Below are 25,000 nucleotides of genomic sequence, written 5' to 3'. Positions count from 1 at the left end.
CCCTCCATGTAAAATCGTATTCTCGTATTTAGAAAAGTTTCTGTTGTTTTTCTTGTAGCAGTTTGTTTTCTGATTAATTTGAGTAACAAAACAAGTCCTCGGTAATCTGCCCTACTATAATTGACAGCTGGTTCAACAGCAATGTGTTCTGGTTTCTTCCTTATCTTGGCCATGCATTAGCCAGGAGCCAATCTATAACAGGTTTCTATATAATCTACTCGTGAGGTTTTTGGCACAATGCTTTTGCATTATTCACAATTCACACAGGCCTACCTGCAGTGCCATCCGGCTTGTATCCATTCCCGTTTTCAAAGACCACCTCTTATCCAGTAAGAAACTCTCCTCCAAACATATTCAAATGAGTCAGTCCAATAAGGCCGTATTAATGAGTCAGTCCAATAAGGCCGTATTAATGAGTCAGTCCAATAAGGCTGTATTAATGAGTCAGTCCAATAAGGCTGTATTAATGAGTCAGTCCAATAAGGCTGTATTAATGAGTCAGTCCAATAAGGCCGTATTAATGAGTCAGTCCAATAAGGCCGTATTAATGAGTCAGTCCAATAAGGCCGTATTAATGAGTCAGTCCAATAAGACCCTGACCATAGAGATCCTTTTCATTCTCTACGTTGGGGTGTGACTAAGGGTGGGTCATCTAGGTTGTTTATTTCTATGTGTTGGCCTGATATGTTTCCCCAATCAGAGGCAGCTGTTTATCGTTGTCTCTGATTGGGGATCATATTTAGGCAGCCATTTTCCCCACTGTGCTTTGTGAGGATCTAGTCTAGGAAGAGTTGCCTGCGAGCACTACTCTGAGAGGCACCTTTCGTTTTTATTGTTTTTGTTCTTTAAGTTTCTCTTCCAAATAAAAGGAAGGAAACATACCAGGCTGCGTCTTGATCCACTCATTACAACGATCGTGTCAGGTAGGCCTGGGCCATATCTGGCTTATTGACAACGTAGCTCACACATACAGTCCCATTCACAGGAGGGTAGTATTGATCAACGTGGAGAAGTGCGACGCGTGTCTGACTAAACTCCAATTTCAACAACGTTGACTGACAACGATCCAAAACGTACTGAGCAAAACACTCAATGTCTGTTTACATTTTTTGAATATATTTTTTACATTTTGTTATACTCGTTACAGTCACCGATGTAATCTAATTGACTGTAACATGAATTCACAGTGGACTAATGCAAGGATATTCCCTCAATTAGAGTTGATCAGCATCAGACTGTCAATAACCTACAGAACTGGAGACCGCATGCAGTAGGTAGACATGAAACGCGTTGCCTGGTGAGCCAAGCCCTCGTCATACCTACCATGAAACGGGTTGCCTGGTCAGCGAGGGGCCAAGCCCTCGTCACACCTACCATGAAATGTGTTGACTGAATCGTCATACCTACCATGAAACGTGTTGCCTGGTCAGCGAGGGGCCAAGCCCTAGTCACACCTACCATGAAACGTGTTGCCTGGTCAGCGAGGGGCCAAGCCCTCGTCATACCTACCATGAAATGTGTTGACTGTTCAGCGAGGGGCCAAGCCCTCATCATACCTACCATGAAAGGCATTGACTGGTCAGCGAGGGGCCAAGCCCTCGTCATACCTACCATGAAACGTGTTGAATGAATCGTTACACCTACCATGAAACGAGTTGACTAGTCAGCGAGGGGCAAAGTCCTCATCATACCTACCATGAAACATGTTGACTGGTCAGCGAGGGGTCAAGCCCTCATCATACCTACCATGAAACGTGTTGACTGGTCAGCGAGGGGCAAGGCCCTCGTCATACCTACCATGAAACATGTTGCCTGGTCAGCGAGGGGCCTATCCCTCGTCATACCTACCATGAAATGTGTTGCCTGGTCAGCGAGTGGCCAAGCCCTCGTCATACCTACCATGAAACGTGTTGACTGTTCAGCGAGGGGCCAAGCCCTCGTCATACCTACCATGAAACGTGTTGCCTGGTCAGCGAGGGGCCAAGCCCTCATCATACCTACCATGAAACGTGTTGCCTGGTCAGCGAGGGGCCAAGCCCTCGTCATACCTACCATGAAACGTGTTGTTTGGTCAGCGAGGGGCCAAGCCCTCGTTATACCTACCATGATATGTGTTGCCTGGTCAGCGAGGGGCCAAGCCCTCGTCATACCTACCATGAAACATGTTGCCTAGTGAGCGGGGGGCCAAGCCCTCGTCATACCTACCATGAAACGTGTTGAATTAATTGTTACACCTACCATGAAACGTGTTGACTGGTCAGCGAGTGGCCAAGCTCTCATCATACCTACCATGAGACATGTTGACTGGTCAGCGAGGGGTCAAGCCCTAGTCAAACCTACCATGAAACGTGTTGCCTGGTCAGCGAGTGGCCAAGCCCTCGTCATACCTACCATGAAATGTGTTGACTGGTCAGCGAGGGGCCAAGCCCTCGTCATACCTACCATGAAATGTGTTGCCTGGTCAGCGAGTGGCCAAGCCCTCGTCATACCTACCATGAAATGTGTTGCCTGGTCAGCGAGGGGCCAAGCCCTCGTCATACCTACCATGAAACGTGTTGCCTGGTCAGCGAGGGGCCAAGCCCTCGTCATACCTACCATGAAAGGCATTGACTGGCCACTGAGTGGCCAAGAGCGCAACACACCTACCATGAAAGGCATTGACTGGCCAGTGAGTGGCCAAGAGCTCATCATACCAACCATTAAAGGTGTTGACAGGTCATAATGTGCTCCTAACTGAAAATAGCAACAATATTTGTGACACACCGCAGAACCTATAGCGCCAGCGCCAGATTCACCATTGGGTAAATGTGGTTAAAATAGAGCCTTGACAGGCAGTAGCGGAAAGCTGAAACTGCAACATCTTTGAAATGGGAAGATTAATGGCCATTCTTCACAGGACAAAAACAACATCTTAAGACATAGAGGGACGCAGTGTGTGTGAGGCAAGGAGAGAGGGGTTGAGATGTATTTAACAAATATTTTACCAGTTCATTTGACTGAGAACACATTCTCATAACAACCTGTGGAATAGTTACAGGGGAGAGGAGATTAATGAGCCAATTGGAAGCTGGGGGATGATTAGGTGGCCATTATGGTATGAGGACCAGATTGGGAATTCAAATCAAATTTTATTTGTCACAGTCTCATGGTTAGCAGATGTTAATGCGAGTGTAGCGAAATGCTTGTGCTTCTAGTTCCGACAATGCAGTAATATGTAACAACCTAACAATTCCACAACTACTACCTTATACACACACAGAAAGAATATGTACATAAAAAAATATTTGAATGAGTGATGGTATAGAACAGCATAGGCAAGATGCAGTAGATGATATAGAGTACAGTATGTACATATGAGATGAGTAATGTAGGCTAAGTAAACATGTAAAAGTGACATTGTTTAGATGTAGCCAGGACACCAGGGTTAACACCCCCTACTCTTACCATAAGTGCCATGGGATCTTTAGTGACCACAGAGAGTCAGGACACTTGTTTAACATCCCACCCAAAAGACAGCACCTTACACAGGGCAATGGGATCTTTTTCTTTACAACACCACTTCCAGCAGCATCTGGTCTCCCATCCAGGGACCAACCCTGCTTAGCTTCAGAGGCACGCCAGCAGTGGGATTGAGGGCAGTATGCTGCTGGAAATAGAGAGGAAGAGATATTTCAGGATAGAGAGTATGGCTGTTAAAGAAATAAAGCTCTGAAAGAGAGAGGGAGAGAGAGAGACAGACAGAGTGAAAGGCAGATGGAAAGTGAGAGAGGGACAAATAGATGGAGAATGGGAGAGAGAGATGAAGAATGGGAGAAGGAGGTAGAGATTGAGAATGGGAGAGGGAGAGAGAGATGGAGAATGGGAGAGGGAGAGAGAGATGGTGAATGGGAGAGGGAGAGAGATATGGAGAATGGGAGAGGGAGAGAGAGATGGAGATTGGGAGAGGGAGAAAGAAATTGAGAATGGGAGAGCGAGAGATTAAGAATGAGTGAGATGGAGAATGGGAGAGCAAGATGGAGAATGGGAGAGAGATGGAGAATGGGAGGAAGAGAGAGATTGATATTTAGAGAGGGAGAGAGAGATGGAGAATTGGAGAGAGAGAGATGGAGAAGGGAAGAGAGAGATGGAGAATGGGAGAGTGAGAGAGATGGGAGAGGGAGAGAGAGATGTTGAGTGGGAGAGGGAGAGGAAGAGAGAGATGGAGAATGGGAGAGGAAGAAAGAGGAGGGAGAGAGAGGGAGAGTGAGAGAGATGGAGAATGGTAGAGGAAGAAAGAGGAGGGAGAGAGATGGAGAGAGAGAGAGGGAGAGGAAGAGAGAGATGGAGAATGGGAGAGTGACATAGAGGATGAGGAATAGATGCTTCAGGATAGATTTCCGGTATATTAATATACATCAGGCTGTGATAAAAATGATGTAACATTTATTTAACCTTTATTTAACCTTTATGTAAACGTTTATTTAACCTTTATTTAACCTTTATTTAACCTTTATTTAACCTTTATGTAACCTTTATTTAACCTTTATTTAACCTTTAAGTAACCTTTATTTAACCTTTATTTAACTAGGCAAGTCCGTTAAGAACAAATTCTTATTTACAATGACTGCCCTTGGTACTCCCAATCACGGCCGGTTGTGATACAGCCTGAAATCGGGCAGGCGTACGTAATGATGTTGGCAGGTGTACGTAATGATGTTGTCAGGTGTACGTAATGATGTTGGCAGGTGTACGTAATGATGTTGGCAGGTGTATGTAATGATGTTGGCAGGTGTATGTAATGATGTTGGCAGGTGTACTTAATGATGTTGGCAGGTGTACGTAATGATGTTGGCAGGAGTACGTAATGATGTTGGCAGGTGTACGTAATGATGTTGGCAGGAGTGTGTAATGATGTTGGCAGGCGTGTGTAATGATGTTGGAAGGTGTACGTAATGATGTTGGCAGGCGTGTGTAAGGATGTTGGAAGGTGTACGTAATGATGTTGGCAGGTGTGCGTAATGATGTTGGCAGGCGTGTGTAATGATGTTGGAAGGTGTACGTAATGATGTTGGCAGGTGTGCGTAATGATGTTGGCAGGTGTACGTAATGATGTTGACAGGTGTACGTAATGATGTTGGAAGGTGTATGTAATGATGTTGGCAGGTGAATGTAATGATGTTGCCAGGTGTACATAATGACGTTGGCAGGTGTACGAAATGATGTTGGCAGGTGTACATAATGATGTTGGCAGGTGTACGTAATGATGTTGGCAGGTGTACGTAATGATGTTGGCAGGTGTACGTAATGATGTTGGCAGGTGTACGTAATGACGTTGGCAGGTTTACGTAATGATGTTGGCAGGTGTACCTAATGATGTTGGCAGGTTTACGTAATGATGTTGGCAGTTGTACGTAATGATGTTGGCAGGTGTACGTAAATGTTGGCAGGAGTGTGCAGTGCTGGGGGCCTGACGCCCATGTTGCCCTCAGATTACACAGACCAAGGAATTTTGAAAACAAACGCAATTTTGATAAACTCTCATATCTACTGGGTGAAATACCACAGTGTGCCATCACAGCTGCAAAATTTGTGACCTGTTGCCACAAGAAAAGGGCAACCAGTGAAGAACAAACACCATTGTAAATACAACCCATATTTATGCTAATTTACTTTCCCTTTTGTATTTACCTATTTGCACATCATTACAACATTGTATATAGACGTAATATGACATTTGTAATGTCTTTATTATTTTGAAACTTCTGTTGACTGTTAATTTTTATTGTTTATTTCACTTTTGTTTATTTATCTATTTCACTTTCTATAACAATGTTTACATATGTTTCCCATGACAATAAAGCACCTTGAATTGAATTGAATTGAATTGAATAGAATACAGAGAGCTCACTGACTAGGGAGGAACTATGCCAATAAAGCACCTTGAATTGAATTGAATTGAATAGAATTGAATACAGAGAGCTCACTGACTAGGGAGGAACTATGACAAGACATAGCTGGGTGTTAGGAATGTAAGGTAACACTGCCTCTCAAATGATACCTCACAACGCTGAGAAGGACCGAGTCAGGGTCTGTTGCAACCTAACCTATTGTAACAGCTGTAAGAGAAAGGCCTGAAACTAAATCCCACTACAAACTGGCCTGAAACTAGATCCCCTACATACTGGTCTGAAACTAGATCCCCTACATACTGGTCTGAAACTAGATCCCCTACATACTGGTCTGAAACTAGATCCCCTACATACTGGTCTCAAACTAGATCCCCTACATACTGGTCTCAAACTAGATCCCCTACATACTGGTCTGGAACTGGTTCTCTTACATACTGGTCTGAAACTAGATCCCCTACGTACTGGTCTGAAACTAGATCCCACTACATACTGGTCTGAAACTAGTTCTCTGACATACTGGTCTGGAACTGGTTCTCTTACATACTGGTCTGAAACTAGATCCCCTACGTACTGGTCTCAAACTAGATCCCCTACATACTGGTCTGAAATTAGATCTCTTACATACTGGTCTGAAACTAGTTCTCTGACATACTGGTCTGAAACTAAATCTCTTACATACTGGTCTGAAACTAGATCCCCTACATACTGGTCTGAAATTAGATCTCTTACATACTGGTCTGAAACTAGTTCTCTGACATACTGGTCTGAAACTAAATCTCTTACATACTGGTCTGAAACTAGATCCCACTACATACTGGTCTGAAACTAGTTCTCTGACATACTGGTCTGGAACTGGTTCTCTTACATACTGGTCTGAAACTAGATCCCCTACGTACTGGTCTCAAACTAGATCCCCTACATACTGGTCTGAAATTAGATCTCTTACATACTGGTCTGAAACTAGTTCTCTGACATACTGGTCTGAAACTAAATCTCTTACATACTGGTCTGAAACTAGATCCCCTACATACTGGTCTGAAATTAGATCTCTTACATACTGGTCTGAAACTAGTTCTCTGACATACTGGTCTGAAACTAAATCTCTGACATACTGGTCTGAAACTAGTTCTCTTACATACTGGTCTGAAACTAGTTCTCTTACATACTGGTCTGAAATTAAATCCTTTACAAACTGGTCTGAAACTAGATCCCACTACATACTGGTCTGAAACTAGTTCTCTTACATACGGGTCTGAAACTAGATCCTCAACATACTGGTCTGAAACTAGATCCTTTACAAACTGGTCTGAAACTAGATCCCACTACATACTGGTCTGAAACTAGTTCTCTTACATACTGGTCTGAAACTAGATCCTCAACATACTGGTCTGAAACTAGATCCTTTACAAACTGGTCTGAAACTAGATCCCACTACATACTGGTCTGAAACTAGTTCTCTTACATACGGGTCTGAAATTAAATCCCCTACAACATACTGGTCTGAAACTAGATCCTCAACATACTGGTCTGAAACTAGATTCTCTACATACTGGTCTGAAACTAGTTCTCTTACATACTGGTCTGAAACTAGATCCTCAACATACTGGTCTGAAACTAGATCCCACTACATACTGGTCTGAAACTAGTTCTCTGACATACTGGTCTGGAACTGGTTCTCTTACATACTGGTCTGAAACTAGATCCCCTACGTACTGGTCTCAAACTAGATCCCCTACATACTGGTCTGAAATTAGATCTCTTACATACTGGTCTGAAACTAGTTCTCTGACATACTGGTCTGAAACTAAATCTCTTACATACTGGTCTGAAACTAGATCCCCTACATACTGGTCTGAAATTAGATCTCTTACATACTGGTCTGAAACTAGTTCTCTGACATACTGGTCTGAAACTAAATCTCTTACATACTGGTCTGAAACTAGATCCCCTACATACTGGTCTGAAACTAGTTCTCTTACATACTGGTCTGAAACTAGATCCCCTACATACTGGTCTGAAACTAGATCCCACTACATACTGGTCTGAAACTAGTTCTCTTACATACGGGTCTGAAACTAGATCCTCAACATACTGGTCTGAAACTAGATCCTTTACAAACTGGTCTGAAACTAGATCCCACTACATACTGGTCTGAAACTAGTTCTCTTACATACTGGTCTGAAACTAGATCCTCAACATACTGGTCTGAAACTAGATCCTTTACAAACTGGTCTGAAACTAGATCCTTTACAAACTGGTCTGAAACTAGATCCCACAACATACTGGTCTGAAACTAGTTCTCTTACATACTGGTCTGAAACTAGATCCTCAACATACTGGTCTGAAACTAGATTCTCTACATACTGGTCTGAAACTAGTTCTCTTACATACTGGTCTGAAACTAGATCCTCAACATACTGGTCTGAAACTAGATCCTTTACAAACTGGTCTGAAACTAGATCCCACTACATACTGGTCTGAAACTAGATCCTCAACATACTGGTCTGAAACTAGATCCCCTACATACTGGTCTGAAACTAGATCCTTTACAAACTGGTCTGGAACTAGATCCCCTACATACGGGTCTGAAACTAGATCCCCTACATACTGGTCTGAAACTAGATTCCTGGACTGGCCCCTCCCTCCCTCCCTCCCTCCCTCCCTCCCTCCCTCCTCTCTCCCACCTCCCTCCCTCGTTAGTCAGTAGAGTGGCAGGATCAGACAGTTCTCCTGCCGGGAGATGTGATGTATCCTCTTCATCCATCCCTCTCCTCTTCATCCCTCCCTCCCTCCCTCCCTCCCTCCCTCCCTCCCTCCCTAGCACCCTCCCTCCCTCCCTCACTCCCTCCCTCCAACCCCCCTCCCTCCCTCCCTCCTCTCTCCCACCTCCCTCCCTCCCTCATCTCTCCCACCTCCCTCCCTCGTTAGTCAGTAGAGTGGCAGGATCAGACAGTTCTCCTGCCGGGAGATGTGATGTCTCCTCTTCATCCATCCCTCTCCTCTTCATCCCTCCCTCCCTCCCTCACTCCCTCCCTCCAACCCCCCTCCCTCCCTCCCTCCCTCCTCTCTCCCACCTCCCTCCCTCCCTCCTCTCTCCCACCTCCCTCCCTCGTTAGTCAGTAGAGTGGCAGGATCAGACAGTTCTCCTGCCGGGAGATGTGATGTCTCCTCTTCATCCATCCCTCTCCTCTTCATCCCTCCCTCCCTTCTTCCCACCCCAGACTGTTCTCCTGCCGGGAGATGTGAGTGGAGGGAGGTGTTTGTTATAAACCTTCTAATCTCTAGGCAGTTACAGGATGTTCTGGAGCTTAAACCCATGAGATGATCGTAAAAAACACCACTTTAGTAGAGCTTTTCACTATTATTATGAGGTGATTCTACATTTAGCTGTTGTTGTTGTTGTTGTTGTTGTAATAGGTTGTTTATAGCACTGCTGTTGAATGGAATGCACAAAGGGGAATTTTAAAAAAGTACTCCCTTATCTGCTAATACGGAAACAATAGTCTTTAAATCGGGAGTTAGTGTTGAGATCATCACAGTAAACACATGTTATTTTCTTTCATTCATGTTTGTATCTGTTATCTACCTTTTGGCATAATCATTAACAGTGGTAAATGTTCATTTCTTCCCTTAATCTACTAACAGTGGTATGGCAGAAGCACACTCTTTTGAGAACAGCCATAATGATGACACTACGCTGTCATTGTAATTATGCGTCTATTAATAAGTTAACTAAATATGAGCTCTTGCGCAGCGTGACGTGAAACGCTCTCATATGGATATATTTAGCCAACCTTAAACGGTGCGGTTGGGACCTGTTATAACACGATAACGAAATGTTTATAGATGTGTAAATAAATGTGTATTGGCTATGAAGTCAAAGTATATCATTACCGTATATTTAAATGTCCTTATAATGCCTCCCCCCCCCCCCCTCTCCTCCAGCTGCAGCGATGGTGTCCAGCAGGACGGCAGTAGAGAGCAGTTGTCCTCTGGGGCAATTCCCCTGTGGTAACGTGACGGTGTGTCTGCACCAAGCTCTGCAGTGTGATGGACACAGAGACTGCCCCAATGGAGCCGACGAGGAAAACTGTGGTGAGAGAGGGAGAGAGGAAGAGGAGGAGGAGGAGAGAGACAGAGAGAGAAAGAGAGTGTGTGTGTGTGTGTGTGTGTGTGTGTGTGTGTGTGTGTGTGTGTGTGTGTGTGTGTGTGTGTGTGTGTGTGTGTGTGTGTGTGTGTGTGTGTGTGTGTGCGTGTGTGTGTGTTACGTACCCTTCGTTCCATGACGTACCATTTTTCCCTAATATTTTCGCACATGTCCGTTTTGGATGAGACTTAATTATCCTATTTTTTTATACTTTGTTTTTTAATTTTGACACTAGAATAAATGTTTCTGACTCATTTAATTTCATGTCTCTGGCTCATTTCAACCATAGAAGTTGTTAATTTTGATTTAGTTGCTCATTTAACTAATTGAATCAGCTGTGTTAGGTTAGGGGTTTGGCGCTCCAGATCAACCCTGATGTAGGAGGTACCAGAAGGCAATAGAGGGGCTTGGACCGGTAGATCTCCAGATCAACAGATGTAGGAGGTACCAGAAGGCAATAGAGGGGCTTGGACCGGTAGATCTCCAGATCAACAGATGTAGGAGGTATCAGAAGGCAATAGAGGGGCTTGGACTGGTAGATCTCCAGATCAACAGATGTAGGAGGTACCAGAAGGCAATAGAGGGGCTTGGACTGGTAGATCTCCAGATCAACAGATGTAGGAGGTACCAGAAGGCAATAGAGGGGCTTGGACTGGTAGATCTCCAGATCAACAGATGTAGAAGGTACCAGAAGGCAATAGAGGGGCTTGGACTGGTAGATCTCCAGATCAACAGATGTAGAAGGTACCAGATAGATAGAGTTCCAGGTGTCTGAGAAGGACACGTGTGCAGAATATTCTGGATGAAGAGCAGAAGTATCCTACTACATGTTTTTACATTTCATATCTAAATATAAAACATTTGACTTATTCTACTATTTAGGACGCAAGTACTGTATATATACTGTGTATCCGGACTATGGCTGTTGAGGCGACCATATTACCGCCACACCTTCAGTCACGAGTCATGAAGGCAGGATAATTAGGTTTCTCCAAGCACTGATGCTGCTGATGGTCATTTAGCAGCCTACCAAACTTGCTAACTGCCTGGTACTCAGCACTCCGTTGTCCAATCTGACATCAATGCAAATGTGTTTGAAAATCTAATCAAACACTTCGTGAGAGCCCACGAGTTCAGGTTGCGCAACATTTCTATAGGCTGTGCAATTGTACGAGAAAAGAGAACAGTGATGACCTCTACTAAAAATAGGAGGATAAACTTTCTATATGCTAGGTCTACTATATTTATTTCTCAACTTTCCAAATGTTAAGTACCTTGTTTCTCTTTACAACAGGAGTATAGTCTACCTGGCTGGCATGAAAATAAACCATGGGGAAAGTGTCCTGCCTTTTTTTAAAAATGTTTTAATCATACTCGCAAACCTCATGTATCCTGGCCCATAGGCCTATAAGGTTTGTATCACAACTAAAGTGGCCAAATAACTTCTTAAAATTAAGCAGACTTATTCGCTCTGCAGGGGTGTAAATCCTAACTGGCATATATAAGCAGGGTGTGACTTTCAAGTTTGGGGAAGATAATTTTCACCATAAAAAAAATGCACCTTTATAATAAAAGCATTACATGCATGATCACATTTGTGTTCACTTTCAATAATGGTGTTCTCCGCTAATGGAACATTCACGCTTATAGCCTAATACGCTTATAGCCCTATAGGCCGTGTGTTAGCATTGCTGCCCTTATAATGTGAAGAAACAGCCTAATAGTTTATCAACATTTTAAGCTAAACATTTTGATCTGTTGCATCAGGCACATTGCATAAAAAAAACGTTTTTTCTTTTGGGATCCCAGACTGTTTGGAATATTTATTTCTCGCACAGAATAGAATAGGTCGACCTTTGTACTTCTGGGGGATAGTAGATTGACATAGGCTAGGTGCTTTTGTTGTTCGTTAGGCCTACTTATAATGTTGGTAAATGTGGACAGTACTTCCAATATCTCCAATATGCACCTCAGAATTGGATAAGGACACGCGCAGTTGCGTCTCCGATGTGTTGGTCTTCACTTGTAGCCTGTGAGAAAGACCGGAGCACGTGATGGCACAGCACTCAGGGAGAAGGGAAGAACGACCTGCAAAAGGCATGAATTTTAGGGTCCATTACGGCCACACAAAGGGGATCCTGTCGTGAAATTCGAGGCAATTATCAAGTGCTTGTCAAATTGTGACTGATGTAGTGTGTACAGCAAAAAACAAAGCAGAGCTCATGCGACTTTTTCCAAATCATCATTAGAGTCTCATCATGCATCCTTACATTGTATTAAATCTAAACGTATAACCCAACGTTTGTAGAACAACTAAAGTCACATTAATAATCTACATGAAGCAGGTAGGAGGACCTGTGTCCTTGTTAACCCCTCAACACAGGATAGACGCATGTGCGCACTCCCTCAAATCGTTTTTTTTTATTCAGGTTTGTTCTATTCTATCTATCTTCATACTATATATATAGAATAATGCCATGGAATTCTAAGCCAATCTTGTCTGCTAAAATGAACTAGTGGAGCCCACAGCCGTATGATGTAGCCAGATAAGGACCTAACATGAGGACAACTCAGAGGATGTTATTCTGTTCTTCTGAAATAGACCACATTTTCTTTATATGTTGCTTCTTTTGTCTAAAATAAATAATAAATAATGAATTTATTGTGAATTTTATTTTATTTTTTCTTTATTTAACCAGGCAAGTCAGTTAAGAACAAATTCTTATTTTCAATGACGGCCTGGGAACAGTGGGTTAACTGCCTGTTCAGGGGCAGAACGACAGATTTGTACCTTGCCAGCTCGGGGGTTTGAACTCGCAACCTTCCGGTTACTAGTCCAACGCTCTAACCACTAGGCTACCCTGCCGCCCCAATGAATGCTATGGGGCGGCAGGTAGCCTAGTGGTTAGAGGGGAGGGGCGGGAGGTAGCCTAGTGGTTAGAGTGGAGGGGCGGCAGGTAGCCTAGTGGTTAGAGCGTTGGACTAGTAACCGAAAGGTTGCAAGATCAAATCCCGAGCTGACATGGTAAAGATCTGTCGTTCTGTCCCTGAACAAGGCAGTTAAACCCACTGTTCCCTGGTAGGCCGTCATTGTAACTAAGAATATGTTCTTAACTGAGTTGCCTAGTTAAATAAAGGTCAAATATATTACATGGATGTTTAAAGGGTCTTGCTTGTGCGGAAGCCAGGAGATGATAAATGTGTTTATGTTAATTAACGGTTAGTTACCGTGAGAGCGACAGTTATTTGCTTGACAATCGCCAGCTGATGACACTTGGTGCCACAGCCCTAATGCGGACACTGTCAACGTGCTCCAACTATGACTATAATATTACCTTGTGTCTGTAGGGGACAACAGCGGATGGGCGGACATCTTTGATCGAACCGTCAGAAAGGTCGAACCACAGGGCTTACCACCAGAAGACTGCTGTCAGTGTGTATGCTTGTGTCAGTGTATGTTTGTATCAGTGTGTGTGCTTGTGTCAGTGTGTGTGTTTGTGTCAGTGTGTGTTTGTATCAGTGTGTGTGCTTGTGTCAGTGTGTGTGTTTGTATCAGTGTGTGTGCTTGTGTCAGTGTGTGTGTTTGTGTCAGTGTGTGTTTGTATCAGTGTGTGTGCTTGTGTCAGTGTGTGTGTTTGTGTCAATGTGTGTGTGTGTATCAGTATGTGTGTTTGTGTCAGTGTGTGTTTGTGTCAGTGTGTGTGTTTGTGTCAGTGTGTGTGTTTGTGTCAGTGTGTGTGTTTGTGTGTCAATGTGTGTGTTTGTTTGTCAGTGTGTGTGTTTGTGTCAATGTGTGTGCATGTCTGTGTCAGTGTGTCAGTGTGTGTGCTTGTGTGTCAGTGTGTGTGCTTGTGTGTCAGTTTGTGACTCTGTGTGTGTGTGTGTGTGTGTGTGTGTGTGTGTCAACGTGTGTCAGCGTGTGTCAGCGTATGTTGGTGTTTGTGTGTGTGTGTGTCAGTTTGTGCATCAGTGTGTGTGTCAGCGTGTGTGTGTGTGTGTGTGTGTGTGTGTGTGTGTGTGTGTGTGTGTGTCAACGTGTGTCAGCGTGTGTCAGCGTATGTTGGTGTTTGTGTGTGTGTGTGTCAGTTTGTGCATCAGTGTGTGTGTCAGCGTGTGTGTGTGTGTGTGTGTGTGTGTGTGTGTGTGTGTGTGTGTGTGTGTCAGCGTGTGTCAGCGTGTGTCAGCGTGTGTTGGTGTTTGTGTGCGTGTGTGTGTCAGTTTGTGCATCAGTGTGTGTGTCATCGTGTGTGTGTGTGTGTGTGTGTGTGTGTCAGTTTGTGCATCAGTGTGTGTGTGTGTGTGTCAGTTTGTGCATCAGTGTGTGTGTCATTGTGTGTGTGTGTGTGTGTGTGTGTGTGTGTGTGTGTGTGTGTGTGTGTGTGTGTGTGTCAGTTTGTGTATCAGTGTGTTTGTGTGTCAGCGTGTGTGTGTGTAGGTGTATTAACTGTGTATGTTTGTGTAGACTTGCAGCAGTACCCAGAGAATTGTGACTGTATCAAGACAGAACTGGAGTGTGTGGAAGTCAACCTACATGACGTTCCTCAAGTCTCCACCAATGTCACCTGGCTGTAAGTATCTCTCTTCGTGTGTGTGTGTTTGTCTGCGGTGTGTGTGTGTGTCTGCGGTGTGTGTGTGTGTGTGTGTGTGTGTGTGTGTGTGTGTGTGTGTGTGTGTGTGTGTGTGTGTGTGTGTGTGTGTGTGTGTGAGTGAGAGAGAGAGAGTACTCCCAATTTGGGTTATTAGGCAACCCAGCGCTGGTTAAATAGTGAACATTCCACATTTTGGGTTATTTTTACCCAGCCAGTTGGGTTGCGTGAATAGCCCAACATTTTGGTTGTTGGGATTACCCAAACATTGTTTAATTTAACCATCAATTGGAGATTTTTTTTACTCTCAAACTGGGTTGACCTAGCTGCTCGGTCTTTATGAATATATTCCTTGATCTATTTTCTGGAGGTATGGCTTATTAGAGGCGTGGCTTTCAGACAGAGTTTATTGGCCACCCGTGAGAGTAAATTCCATTCTTGTTCATCGTGTTAAGCTTACATATAGTGCAGAATAAAACGTTTCCCCACAAAAAAATATTTTACACGTTCTTCTATACTAGTAATATTATTGATAATATTATTGATTACAATAACATGAATCCCAGCAATTATCAGGAATCAAGGTAAGGCCCAAGTGCAGACTGTGTGAAGTAACAATGGTTATTATAACCACAGGGGCAAACGACAGGTCAAGGCAGGGGTCGATAATCCGAAGGTGGAGCAAAGGTACAGGACGGCCGGCAGGCTCAGTGGTCAGGTGGGCGGGTACAGGGTCAGGACAGGCAAAGGTCAAAAATCAGGAGGACAAGAAAAATTGAGACTAGGGAAAAGGACAGGTGAAAACGGATCAGGGCGTGACAACAATAGGATTTAAATAGGCTTTTAGGGAACTCATACACCTCAGTAAGCATTATTGAAGCTTAAAAAATGTCAATGTGCCTTAACCTTAACATGTGATAACTATACAACAGGACAGATTAACAGGAATGACATTTATTCTCACAGGTGGTTAAAAATAACTATCTGAAAAAGTCAGACTCCTGCTAAACTACGCCTCCAGTCTTCTGATCTGATCTGACGGGTCCTTATCTCAGTAACCCAGCATCAGTAACCCATCATCAATGACCCAGCATCAATAACCCAGCATCAATAACCCAGCATCAATAACCCAGCACCCATCATCAATAACCCAACATCCAGCATCAATAACACAGACGCTTTTAAAGAAAACAACCCAACTAACTGACCCAATGCCTGCAACCCAGCAGTAGAGTCAACCAAACAACCCAGCAGTAGAGTCAACCAAACAACCCAGCAGTAGAGTCAACCAAACAACCCAGCAGTAGAGTCAACCAAACACAGACACAGTGTGTCTGTTTATGTACAGGATGTGTGTCTGTTTATGTACAGGATGTGTGTCTGTTTATGTACAGGATGTGTGTCTGTGTGTACAGGATGTGTGTCTGTTTATGTACAGGATGTGTGTCTGTGTGTACAGGATGTGTGTCTGTGTACAGGATGTGTGTCTGTTTTTACAGGATGTGTGTCTGTATGTACAGGATGTGTGTCTGTGTACAGGATGTGTGTCTGGTTTCATTACAGTCCCAGAGTACTAGAGATGTGTTTGGTTTAATTTACAGTCCCAGAGTACTAGAGATGTGTATGTGTTTCATTACAGTCCCAGAGTACTAGAGATGTGTTTGGTTTGATCCTGAAAATGCTTTTGAGTCCCTTACAGGCTACATTATAATCCATCATTTGTTGAACGTGTTTCCGCTAAATTCAGTTTCTTTAACTTTCAAAGAGAGAATGAAATCGAAATCGCAAGTAAAATGCAAAGGCATTGATTGGTTCGAAAGGAACACAATCCATCTCATAAATCGATAAATGAGATGGAGTGTAATGAAAGACTGTAGACAGCATTGCCCAGGGGACTAGAGTTATCCAGGGCCTGGATTTTTTATTTATTTTACCTAGTAAGTTGACTGAGAATACATTCTCAAATACAGTAATGACCTGGGGAATAGTTAAAGGGGAGAGAAGGAATGAGCCAATTGTAAGCTGGGGATGATTCGGTGACCATATGAGGGCCAGATTGTAAATTTAGCCAGGACACCGGCGTTAACACCCCTACTCTTACGATAAGTGGCATGGGTTCTTTAGTGACCACAGAGAGTCAGGACACCCGTTTAACGTCCCATCCGGAAGACGGCACCCTAGACAGGGCAATGTCCCCAATCACTGCCCTGGGGCATTGGGATATCTTATAAGACCTCCTACTGGCCCTCCAACACCACTCCAGCAGCAGCTGGTCTCCCATCCAGGGACCAACCAGGACCAACCCTTCTTAGCTTCAGAAGCAAGCCAGCAGTGGGATGCAGGGTGGTACGCTGCTGGCGAGAGATACCCAGGGCCTGGAGGACTAGAGATACCCAGGGCCTGGAGGACTATAGATACCCAGGGCCTGGAGGTCTAGAGATACCCAGGGCCTGGAGGTCTAGAGATACCCAGGGCCTGGAGGTCTAGAGATACCCAGGGCCTGGAGGTCTAGAGATACCAAGGGCCTGGAGGTCTAGAGATACCCAGGGCCTGGAGGACTAGAGATCCCCAGAGCCTGGAGGACTACAGATACCCAGGGCCTGGATGACTACAGATACCCATGGCCTGGAGGACTAGAGATACCCAGGGCCTGGAGGACTAGAGATACCCATGGCCTGGAGGACTAGAGATACCCAGGGCCTGGAGGACTAGAGATACCCAGGGCCTGGAGAACTAGAGATACGCAGGTCCTGGAGGACTAAAGCTACCCAGGGCCTGGAGGACTAGAGTTACCCAGGGCTTGGAGGACTAGAGTTACCCAGGGCATGGGACTAGAATTACACAGGCCCTGGAAGACTAGAGTTAACCAGGGCCTGGAAGACTAGAGTTAACAAGGGCCTGGAGGACTGGAGGTAACCAGGGCCTGGAGGACTAGAGATACCCAGGGCTTGGAGGACTAGAGTTACCCAGGACTTGGAGGACTAGCATTACCCAGGGCATGGGACTATAGTTACCCAAGGCCTGGAGGACTAGAGTTACCCAGGGCATGGAGGACTAGAGATACCCAGGGCGTGGAGGACTAGAGATACCCAGGGCGTGGAGGACTAGAGTTACACAGGGCTTGGAGGACTAGAGTTACCCAGGGCATGGGACTAGAGTTACCCAGGGCCTGGAGGACTAGAGTTTCCCAGGGCCTGGGGGACTAGAGTTACCCAGGGCCTTGAGGACTAGAGTTACCCAGGGCCTGGAGGACTAGAGACCCCCAGGGCCTGGTGGACTAGAGCTACCCAGGGCCTGGAGGACTAGAGTTACCCAGGGCCTGGAGGACTAGAGATACCCAGGGCCTGGAGGACTAAAGTTACCCAGGGCCTGGAGGTCTAGAGATACCCAGGGCCTGGAGGACTAGAGATACCCAGGGCCTGTAGGACTAGAGATACCCAGGGCCTGGATGACTACAGATACCCAGGGCCTGGAGGACTAGAGATACCCAGGGCCTGGAAGACTAGAGATTCCCAGGGCCTGGAGGACTAGAGATACCCAGGGCCTGGAGGACTAGAGATACTCAGGGCCTGGAGGACTAAAGCTACCCAGGGCTTGGAGGACTAGAGTTACCCAGGTCTTGGAGGACTGGAGGTAACCAGGGCCTGGAGAACTGGAGACACCCAGGGCTTGGAGGACTAGAGTTACACAGGGCTTGGAGGACTAGAGATACCCATGGCCTGGAGGACTAGAGTTACCCAGGGCCTGGAGGACTAGTGTTACCCAGGGCCTTGTGGACTAGAGCTACCCAGGGCGTGGAGGACTAGAGTTACCCAGTGCATGGGACTAGAATTACACAGGGCCTGGAAGACAAGAGTTACCCAGGGCCTGGAGGACTAGAGGTAACCAGGGCCTGTAGGACTACAGATACCCAGGGCTTGGTGGACTAGAGTTACCCAGGGCTTGGAGGACTATCATTACCCAGGGCATGGGACTAAGGTTACCCAAGGCCTGGAAGACAAGAGTTACCCAGGGCCTGGAGGACTAGAGGTAACCAGGGCCTGTAGGACTACAGATACCCAGGGCTTGGAGGACTAGAGTTACACAGGGCTTGGAGGACTAGAGATACCCATGGCCTGGAGGACTAGAGTTACCCAGGGCCTGGAGGACTAGTGTTACCCAGGGCCTTGTGGACTAGAGCTACCCAGGGCGTGGAGGACTAGAGTTACCCAGTGCATGGGACTAGAATTACACAGGGCCTGGAAGACAAGAGTTACCCAGGGCCTGGAGGACTAGAGGTAACCAGGGCCTGTAGGACTACAGATACCCAGGGCTTGGTGGACTAGAGTTACCCAGGGCTTGGAGGACTATCATTACCCAGGGCATGGGACTAAGGTTACCCAAGGCCTGGAAGACAAGAGTTACCCAGGGCCTGGAGGACTAGAGGTAACCAGGGCCTGTAGGACTACAGATACCCAGGGCTTGGTGGACTAGAGTTACCCAGGGCTTGGAGGACTAGCATTACCCAGGGCATGGGACTATAGTTACCCAAGGCCTGGAGGACTAGAAATACCCAGGGCATGGAGGACTAGAGTGACCCAGGGCCTGGAGGACTAGAGTTACCCAGGGCCTGGAGGACTAGAGCTACCCACGGCTTGGAGGACTAGAGTTACCCAGGGCCTGGAAGACTAGAGTTTCCCGGGGCCTGGTGGGCTAGAGTTACCCAGGGCCTAGAGGACTAGAGTTTCCCAGGGCCTGGAGAACTAGAGCTACCCAGGGCCTGGTGGGCTAGAGTTACCCAGGGCCTAGAGGACTAGAGTTTCCCAGGGCCTGGAGAACTAGAGCTACCCAGGGCCTGGAGGACTTACAGAACCAGTCAAAAGTTTTTAACATTTACTCATTAACGTTTTTAAAACAATTCTTTTTGCATTGTAGAATAATAGTGAAGACATCAAAACTATGACAAAACACATATGGAATCATGTAGTAACCAAAAATATGTTAAACAAATCAAAATATATTTTATATTTGAGATTCTTCAAAGTTGCCACCATTGCCTTGATGAAAGCTTTGCACACTTTTGGCATTCTCTCAACCAGCTGCATGAAGAATTATCTTGAAGGAGTTCCCACATATCCTGAGCACTTGTTGGCTGCTTTTCCTTCACTCTGCAGTCCAACTCAACTCAAACCATCTCAATTGGTTTGAGGTTGGGTGATTGTGGAGGCCAGGGGTCATCTGATGCAGCACTCCATCACTATCCTTCTTGGTCAAATAGCCCTTACACGACCTGGAGTTGTGTTTTGGGTCATTGTCCTGTTGAAACACAAATGATAGTCCCCACTAAGCGCAAACCAGATGGGATGGTGTATCGCTGCAGAATCCTGTGTTGGCCATGCTGGTTAAGTGTGCCTTGAATTGTAAATAATTCACTGACAGTGTCACCAGCTAAGCACCATCCCACCTCCTCCTCCATGCTTCATGGTGGGAACCACACATGCGAAGATCATCCGTTCACCTACTTTGCGTCTTACAAAGACACGGCTGTTAGAACCAAAAATCTCACATTTGGACTCATCAGACCAAAGGACAGATTTTCATTGGTCTAATGTCCATTGCTCGTGTTTCTTGACCCAAACAAGTCTCTTCTCCTTATTGGTGTGGTTTCTTTGCAGCAATTCGACCATGAAGGCCTGGTTCACGCAGTCTCCTCTGAAGTTGATGTTGAGATGTGTTTGTTACTTGAACTCTGTGAAGCATTTATTTGGGCTGCAATCTGAGGTGCAGTTAACGCTAATGAACTTGAACTCTGCAGCAGAGGTAACTCTGGGTCTTCCTTTCCTGTGTCGGTCCTCATGAGAGACAGTTAACTCTAATGAACTTATCCTCTGCAGCAGAGGTAACTCTGGGTCTTCCTTTCCTGTGGCGGTCCTCATGAGAGACAGTTTCATCATAGCGCTTGGTCTTTGCAACTACACATGAAGAAACTTTCAAAGTTCTTGACATTTTCCTGATTGACTGACCTTCATGTCTTAAAGTAATGATGGACTGTCGTTTCTCTTTGCTTATTTGAGCTGTTCTTGCCATAATGTGGACTTGGTCTTTTACCAAATAGGACTATCTTCTGTATACCACCCCTACCTTGTCACAACACAACTGATTGGCTGAAACGCATTAAGAAGGAAATAAATTCCACAAATTAATTTTTAACAAGATACACCTGTTAACTGAAATGCATTCCAGGTGACTACCTCATGAAGCTGGTTGAGAGAATGCAAAGAGTGTGTAAAGCTGTCATCATGGGTGGCTACTATGAAGAATCTCAAATATAAAATATTTGTTTAACACTTTTTTGGGTTACTACATGATGTGTTATTTCAGAGTTTTAGTGTCTTCACTATTATTCTACAACGTAGAAAAAAAAGAAAAAAAAATGGAAAACAGACTGAGTAGGTTTGTCCAAACTTTTGACTGGTACTGTATGTTTTATGGATTATAAATAACATGCTGTCTAAGTCACATCGTGTGTGTGTGTGTGTGTGTGTGTGTGTGTGTGTGTGTGTGTGTGTGTGTGTGTGTGTGTGTGTGTGTGTGTGTGTGTGTGTGTGTGTGAGAGAGTGAGTTATTAGTCAAAAGAAAGTATGAAACAGAGATTGTTTGATAGTTTATTACTCTCATTCATTAGTGGCTTTCCCTCGTTCACTGATTATTCTCTCTTCTCCTCTCTCCTCTTCCTGCCAAGAGAGAGCACATGGTTTACTATGTGAAGTCAGGCAGCAGTGTGTACAGATGTAGTATCATAATTTGTTCACACAGAGAATTTTTGGTGATTAATGCAAGTTGTAGTGTATGCAAGGTTTAAAAAGGCTTCTAAGGTTTGTAATTTAACTTTAAAATGTCAGACTTGATTTAAACAAACAAAAATGTATCAACCCCTACAAAAATGTCCATTATTTATAATCCACATAATTATTCACATTTCCTGTTGCTGCAGGATAATTTTACTGCTGTGAGAATCTGGTCAAATTAAGATCCTACATCTGAAGTACTCTGCTATCTCTCTGTCTGTGCTTTACTTCTAGCTTGTCATCACCCCGCTGTGTGTGTGTGTGTGTGTGTGTGTGTGTGTGTGTGTGTGTGTGTGTGTGTGTGTGTGTGTGTGTGTGTGTGTGTGTGTGTGTGTGTGTGTGTGTGTGTGTGTGTGTGTGTGTGTGTGTGTGTGTGTGTGTGTGTGTGGTGTTCTGTGTAACCATAGTAACAGTACAGTGTTGTCTGGTTCCTGTTGCAGGTCTCTGAAGAGTAACAAGATAAAGAGCTTGTCTGACAACATCTTCTCCAAATACGCACACCTGCAGAGACTGTGAGTACTAATATGAAACTGGACTAGACTGGATTTGACTGGACACGACTGGACTGGATTTGACTGGTTACGACTGGATTTGATTTATTAGAAACATGTCTGGGTTTGAGACTGTTATCCTACTGAGATAAAATCTAGTCCAGATATTTCAGGGTAACCAGGCAACCTTGGTCGGATTGAATCCTAGATTCTAGTTGTTGTACTGGTGATTCTTACGAAACATAGTGAACACTAGAAAACGCCAATCAAGAGTAGACTAGAGTCGCCAATCAAACGCCTGCTAACTCGTAACAATTTCAGCTTTAAGCTAAAAGTGACGTTGTCCCGCCCAAGAGAAAGTTGTTTCAACTCTACAAATGATTTTCTTTTCTTTTCCTGTTGAGAGCTCTATAAATCCATCTGGGAACATCACAGCGAGATGAGACTGCTTTTTAGCTGCGATCGTTAAACTCTCTCTCTCTCTCTCTTTCTCATATCCCGTATTGTAAGCGGAGCTACGAGGTTCACAGGCACAGGAAGTCAATGCTTGGCTTGGATAGGCCAGAAAATGTGATGTGTCGCTCCCTATGCAAATGAGGTGTCAGATTTCACATACTGCATCTCAGCTGAGAGTTAACGGCAGAGAGTTAACGGCAGAGAGTTAACGGCAGAGAGTTAACACTAGAGAGTTAACACTAGAGAGTTAACGGCTGAGAGTTAACAGCAGAGAGTTAACGGCAGAGAGTTAACGGCAGAGAGTTAACACTAGAGAGTTGACGGCTGAGAGTTGACGGCTGAGAGTTGACGGCTGAGAGTTGACGGCTGAGAGTTTACGGCAGAGAGTTAACACTAGAGAGTTAACGGCTGAGAGTTAACAGCAGAGAGTTAACACTAGAGAGTTAACGGCAGAGAGTTAACGGCAGAGAGTTAACACTAGAGAGTTGACGGCTGAGAGTTGACGGCTGAGAGTTGCCGGCTGAGAGTTGACGGCTGAGAGTTGACGGCAGAGAGTTAACGGCTGAGAGTGGCATGTGACGCAGAACAACCAGAATGTTCACTGTTCACAGAAAGGTCGGTCCAGAACCGGTCAAAGCCCCTTAACGTTTAGGTGCTTTTGACCAGGACCTACATTCACAAAGCGTCTGAAAGTAGAATTGGTCTTAAGTGCTGAAAATAGAGACATTTTATTCCAACACCCCAAATAAGGTTATTGAGAGCGATGCCATAGGGGAACCGTTTTAGGGTCTCTGAAGAATGGGATGGTTCTTTGAAGAACAGTACAAATTTCCCAAACCAGAAATGTTTCCGGCCCTCCAGAACTGGAATTGAGTAGCACTGCTGTAGGGTTCTAGGTACCGGAACAGCCCTGCTGTAGGGTTCTAGGTACCGGAACAGCCCTGCTGTAGGGTTCTAAGTACCGGAACAGCCCTGCTGTAGGGTTCTAAGTACCGGAACAGCCCTGCTGTAGGGTTCTAAGTACCGGAACAGCCCTGCTGTAGGGTTCTAAGTACCGGAACAGCCCTGCTGTAGGGTTCTAAGTACCGGTGTGGGTTCTAAGTACTGGAACAGCCCTGCTGTAGGGTTCTAAGTACTGGAACAGCCCTGCTGTAGGGTTCTAAGTACCGGTGTGGGTTCTAAGTACTGGAACAGCCCTGCTGTAGGGTTCTAAGTACCGGTGTGGGTTCTAAGTACTGGAACAGCCCTGCTGTAGGGTTCTAAGTACTGGAACAGCCCTGCTGTAGGGTTCTAAGTACCGGAACAGCCCTGCTGTAGGGTTCTAAGTACCGGTGTGGGTTCTAAGTACCCTGAACAGCCCTGCTGTAGGGTTCTAGGTACTGGAACAGCCCTGCTGTAGGGTTCTAAGTAAGTACCTGTGTGGGTTCTAAGTTCTGGAACAGCCCTGCTGTAGGGTTCTAAGTACCGGAACAGCCCTGCTGTAGGGTTCTAAGTACCGGAACAGCCCTGCTGTAGGGTTCAGGGTACCCTGAACAGCCCTGCTGTAGGGTTCTAGGTACCGGAACAGCCCTGCTGTAGGGTTCTAAGTACCGGTGTGGGTTCTAAGTACTGGAACAGCCCTGCTGTAGGGTTCTAAGTACTGGAACAGCCCTGCTGTAGGGTTCTAAGTACCGGAACAGCCCTGCTGTAGGGTTCTAAGTACTGGAACAGCCCTGCTGTAGGGTTCTAAGTACCGGTGTGGGTTCTAAGTACTGTAACAGCCCTGCTGTAGGGTTCTAAGTACCGGTGTGGGTTCTAAGTACTGGAACAGCCCTGCTGTAGGGTTCTAAGTACCGGAACAGCCCTGCTGTAGGGTTCTAAGTACTGGAACAGCCCTGCTGTAGGGTTCTAAGTACCGGTGTGGGTTCTAAGTACTGGAACAGCCCTGCTGTAGGGTTCTAAGTACCGGAACAGCCCTGCTGTAGGGTTCTAAGTACTGGAACAGCTCTGCTGTAGGGTTGAAGGTACCGGAAAAGCCCTGCTGTAGGGTTCTATGTACCGGTGTGGGTTCTAAGTACTGGAACAGCCCTGCTGTAGGGTTCTAAGTACTGGAACAGCCCTGCTGTAGGGTTCTAAGTACCAGTTTGGGTTCTAAGTACTGGAACAGCCCTGCTGTAGGGTTCTAAGTACCGGAACAGCCCTTCTGTAGGGTTCTAACTACTGGAACAGCCCTGCTGTAGGGTTCTAAGTACTGGAACAGCCCTGCTGTAGGGTTCTAAGTACTGGAACAGCCCTGCTGTAGGGTTCTAAGTACTGGAACAGCCCTGCTGTAGGGTTCTAAGTACTGGAACAGCCCTGCTGTAGGGTTCTAAGTACTGGAACAGCCCTGCTGTAGGGTTCTAGGTACCGGAACAGCCCTGCTGTAGGGTTCTAAGTACCGGTGTGGGTTCTAATTACTGGAACAGCCCTGCTGTAGGGTTCTAAGTACTGGAGCAGCCCTGCTGTAGGGTTCTAAGTACCAGTTTGGGTTCTAAGTACTGGAACAGCCCTGCTGTAGGGTTCTAAGTACCGGAACAGCCCTGCTGTAGGGTTCTAACTACTGGAACAGCCCTGCTGTAGGGTTCTA

General features: G+C 45.5%; 1 protein-coding gene across 1 annotated transcript in view; it reads left to right on the top strand.

Annotated features, from left to right (window-relative positions):
* Positions 1-25,000, top strand: part of LOC139419384 (relaxin receptor 2-like) — a 157,496-nt gene that overhangs the window by 29,640 nt on the left and 102,856 nt on the right. The window contains exons 2-5 of the mRNA XM_071169329.1: positions 9,834-9,983; positions 13,384-13,464; positions 14,498-14,603; positions 21,889-21,960. Of these exons, the coding sequence (XP_071025430.1) occupies positions 9,834-9,983; positions 13,384-13,464; positions 14,498-14,603; positions 21,889-21,960 (409 nt within the window). The remainder of the gene's footprint in view (positions 1-9,833; positions 9,984-13,383; positions 13,465-14,497; positions 14,604-21,888; positions 21,961-25,000) is intronic.

Source organism: Oncorhynchus clarkii, chromosome 10 (assembly GCF_045791955.1).
Source record: "Oncorhynchus clarkii lewisi isolate Uvic-CL-2024 chromosome 10, UVic_Ocla_1.0, whole genome shotgun sequence".
Classification (NCBI taxonomy): Eukaryota; Metazoa; Chordata; class Actinopteri; order Salmoniformes; family Salmonidae; genus Oncorhynchus; species Oncorhynchus clarkii.
This window is presented reverse-complemented; position numbering and strand designations above follow the sequence as displayed.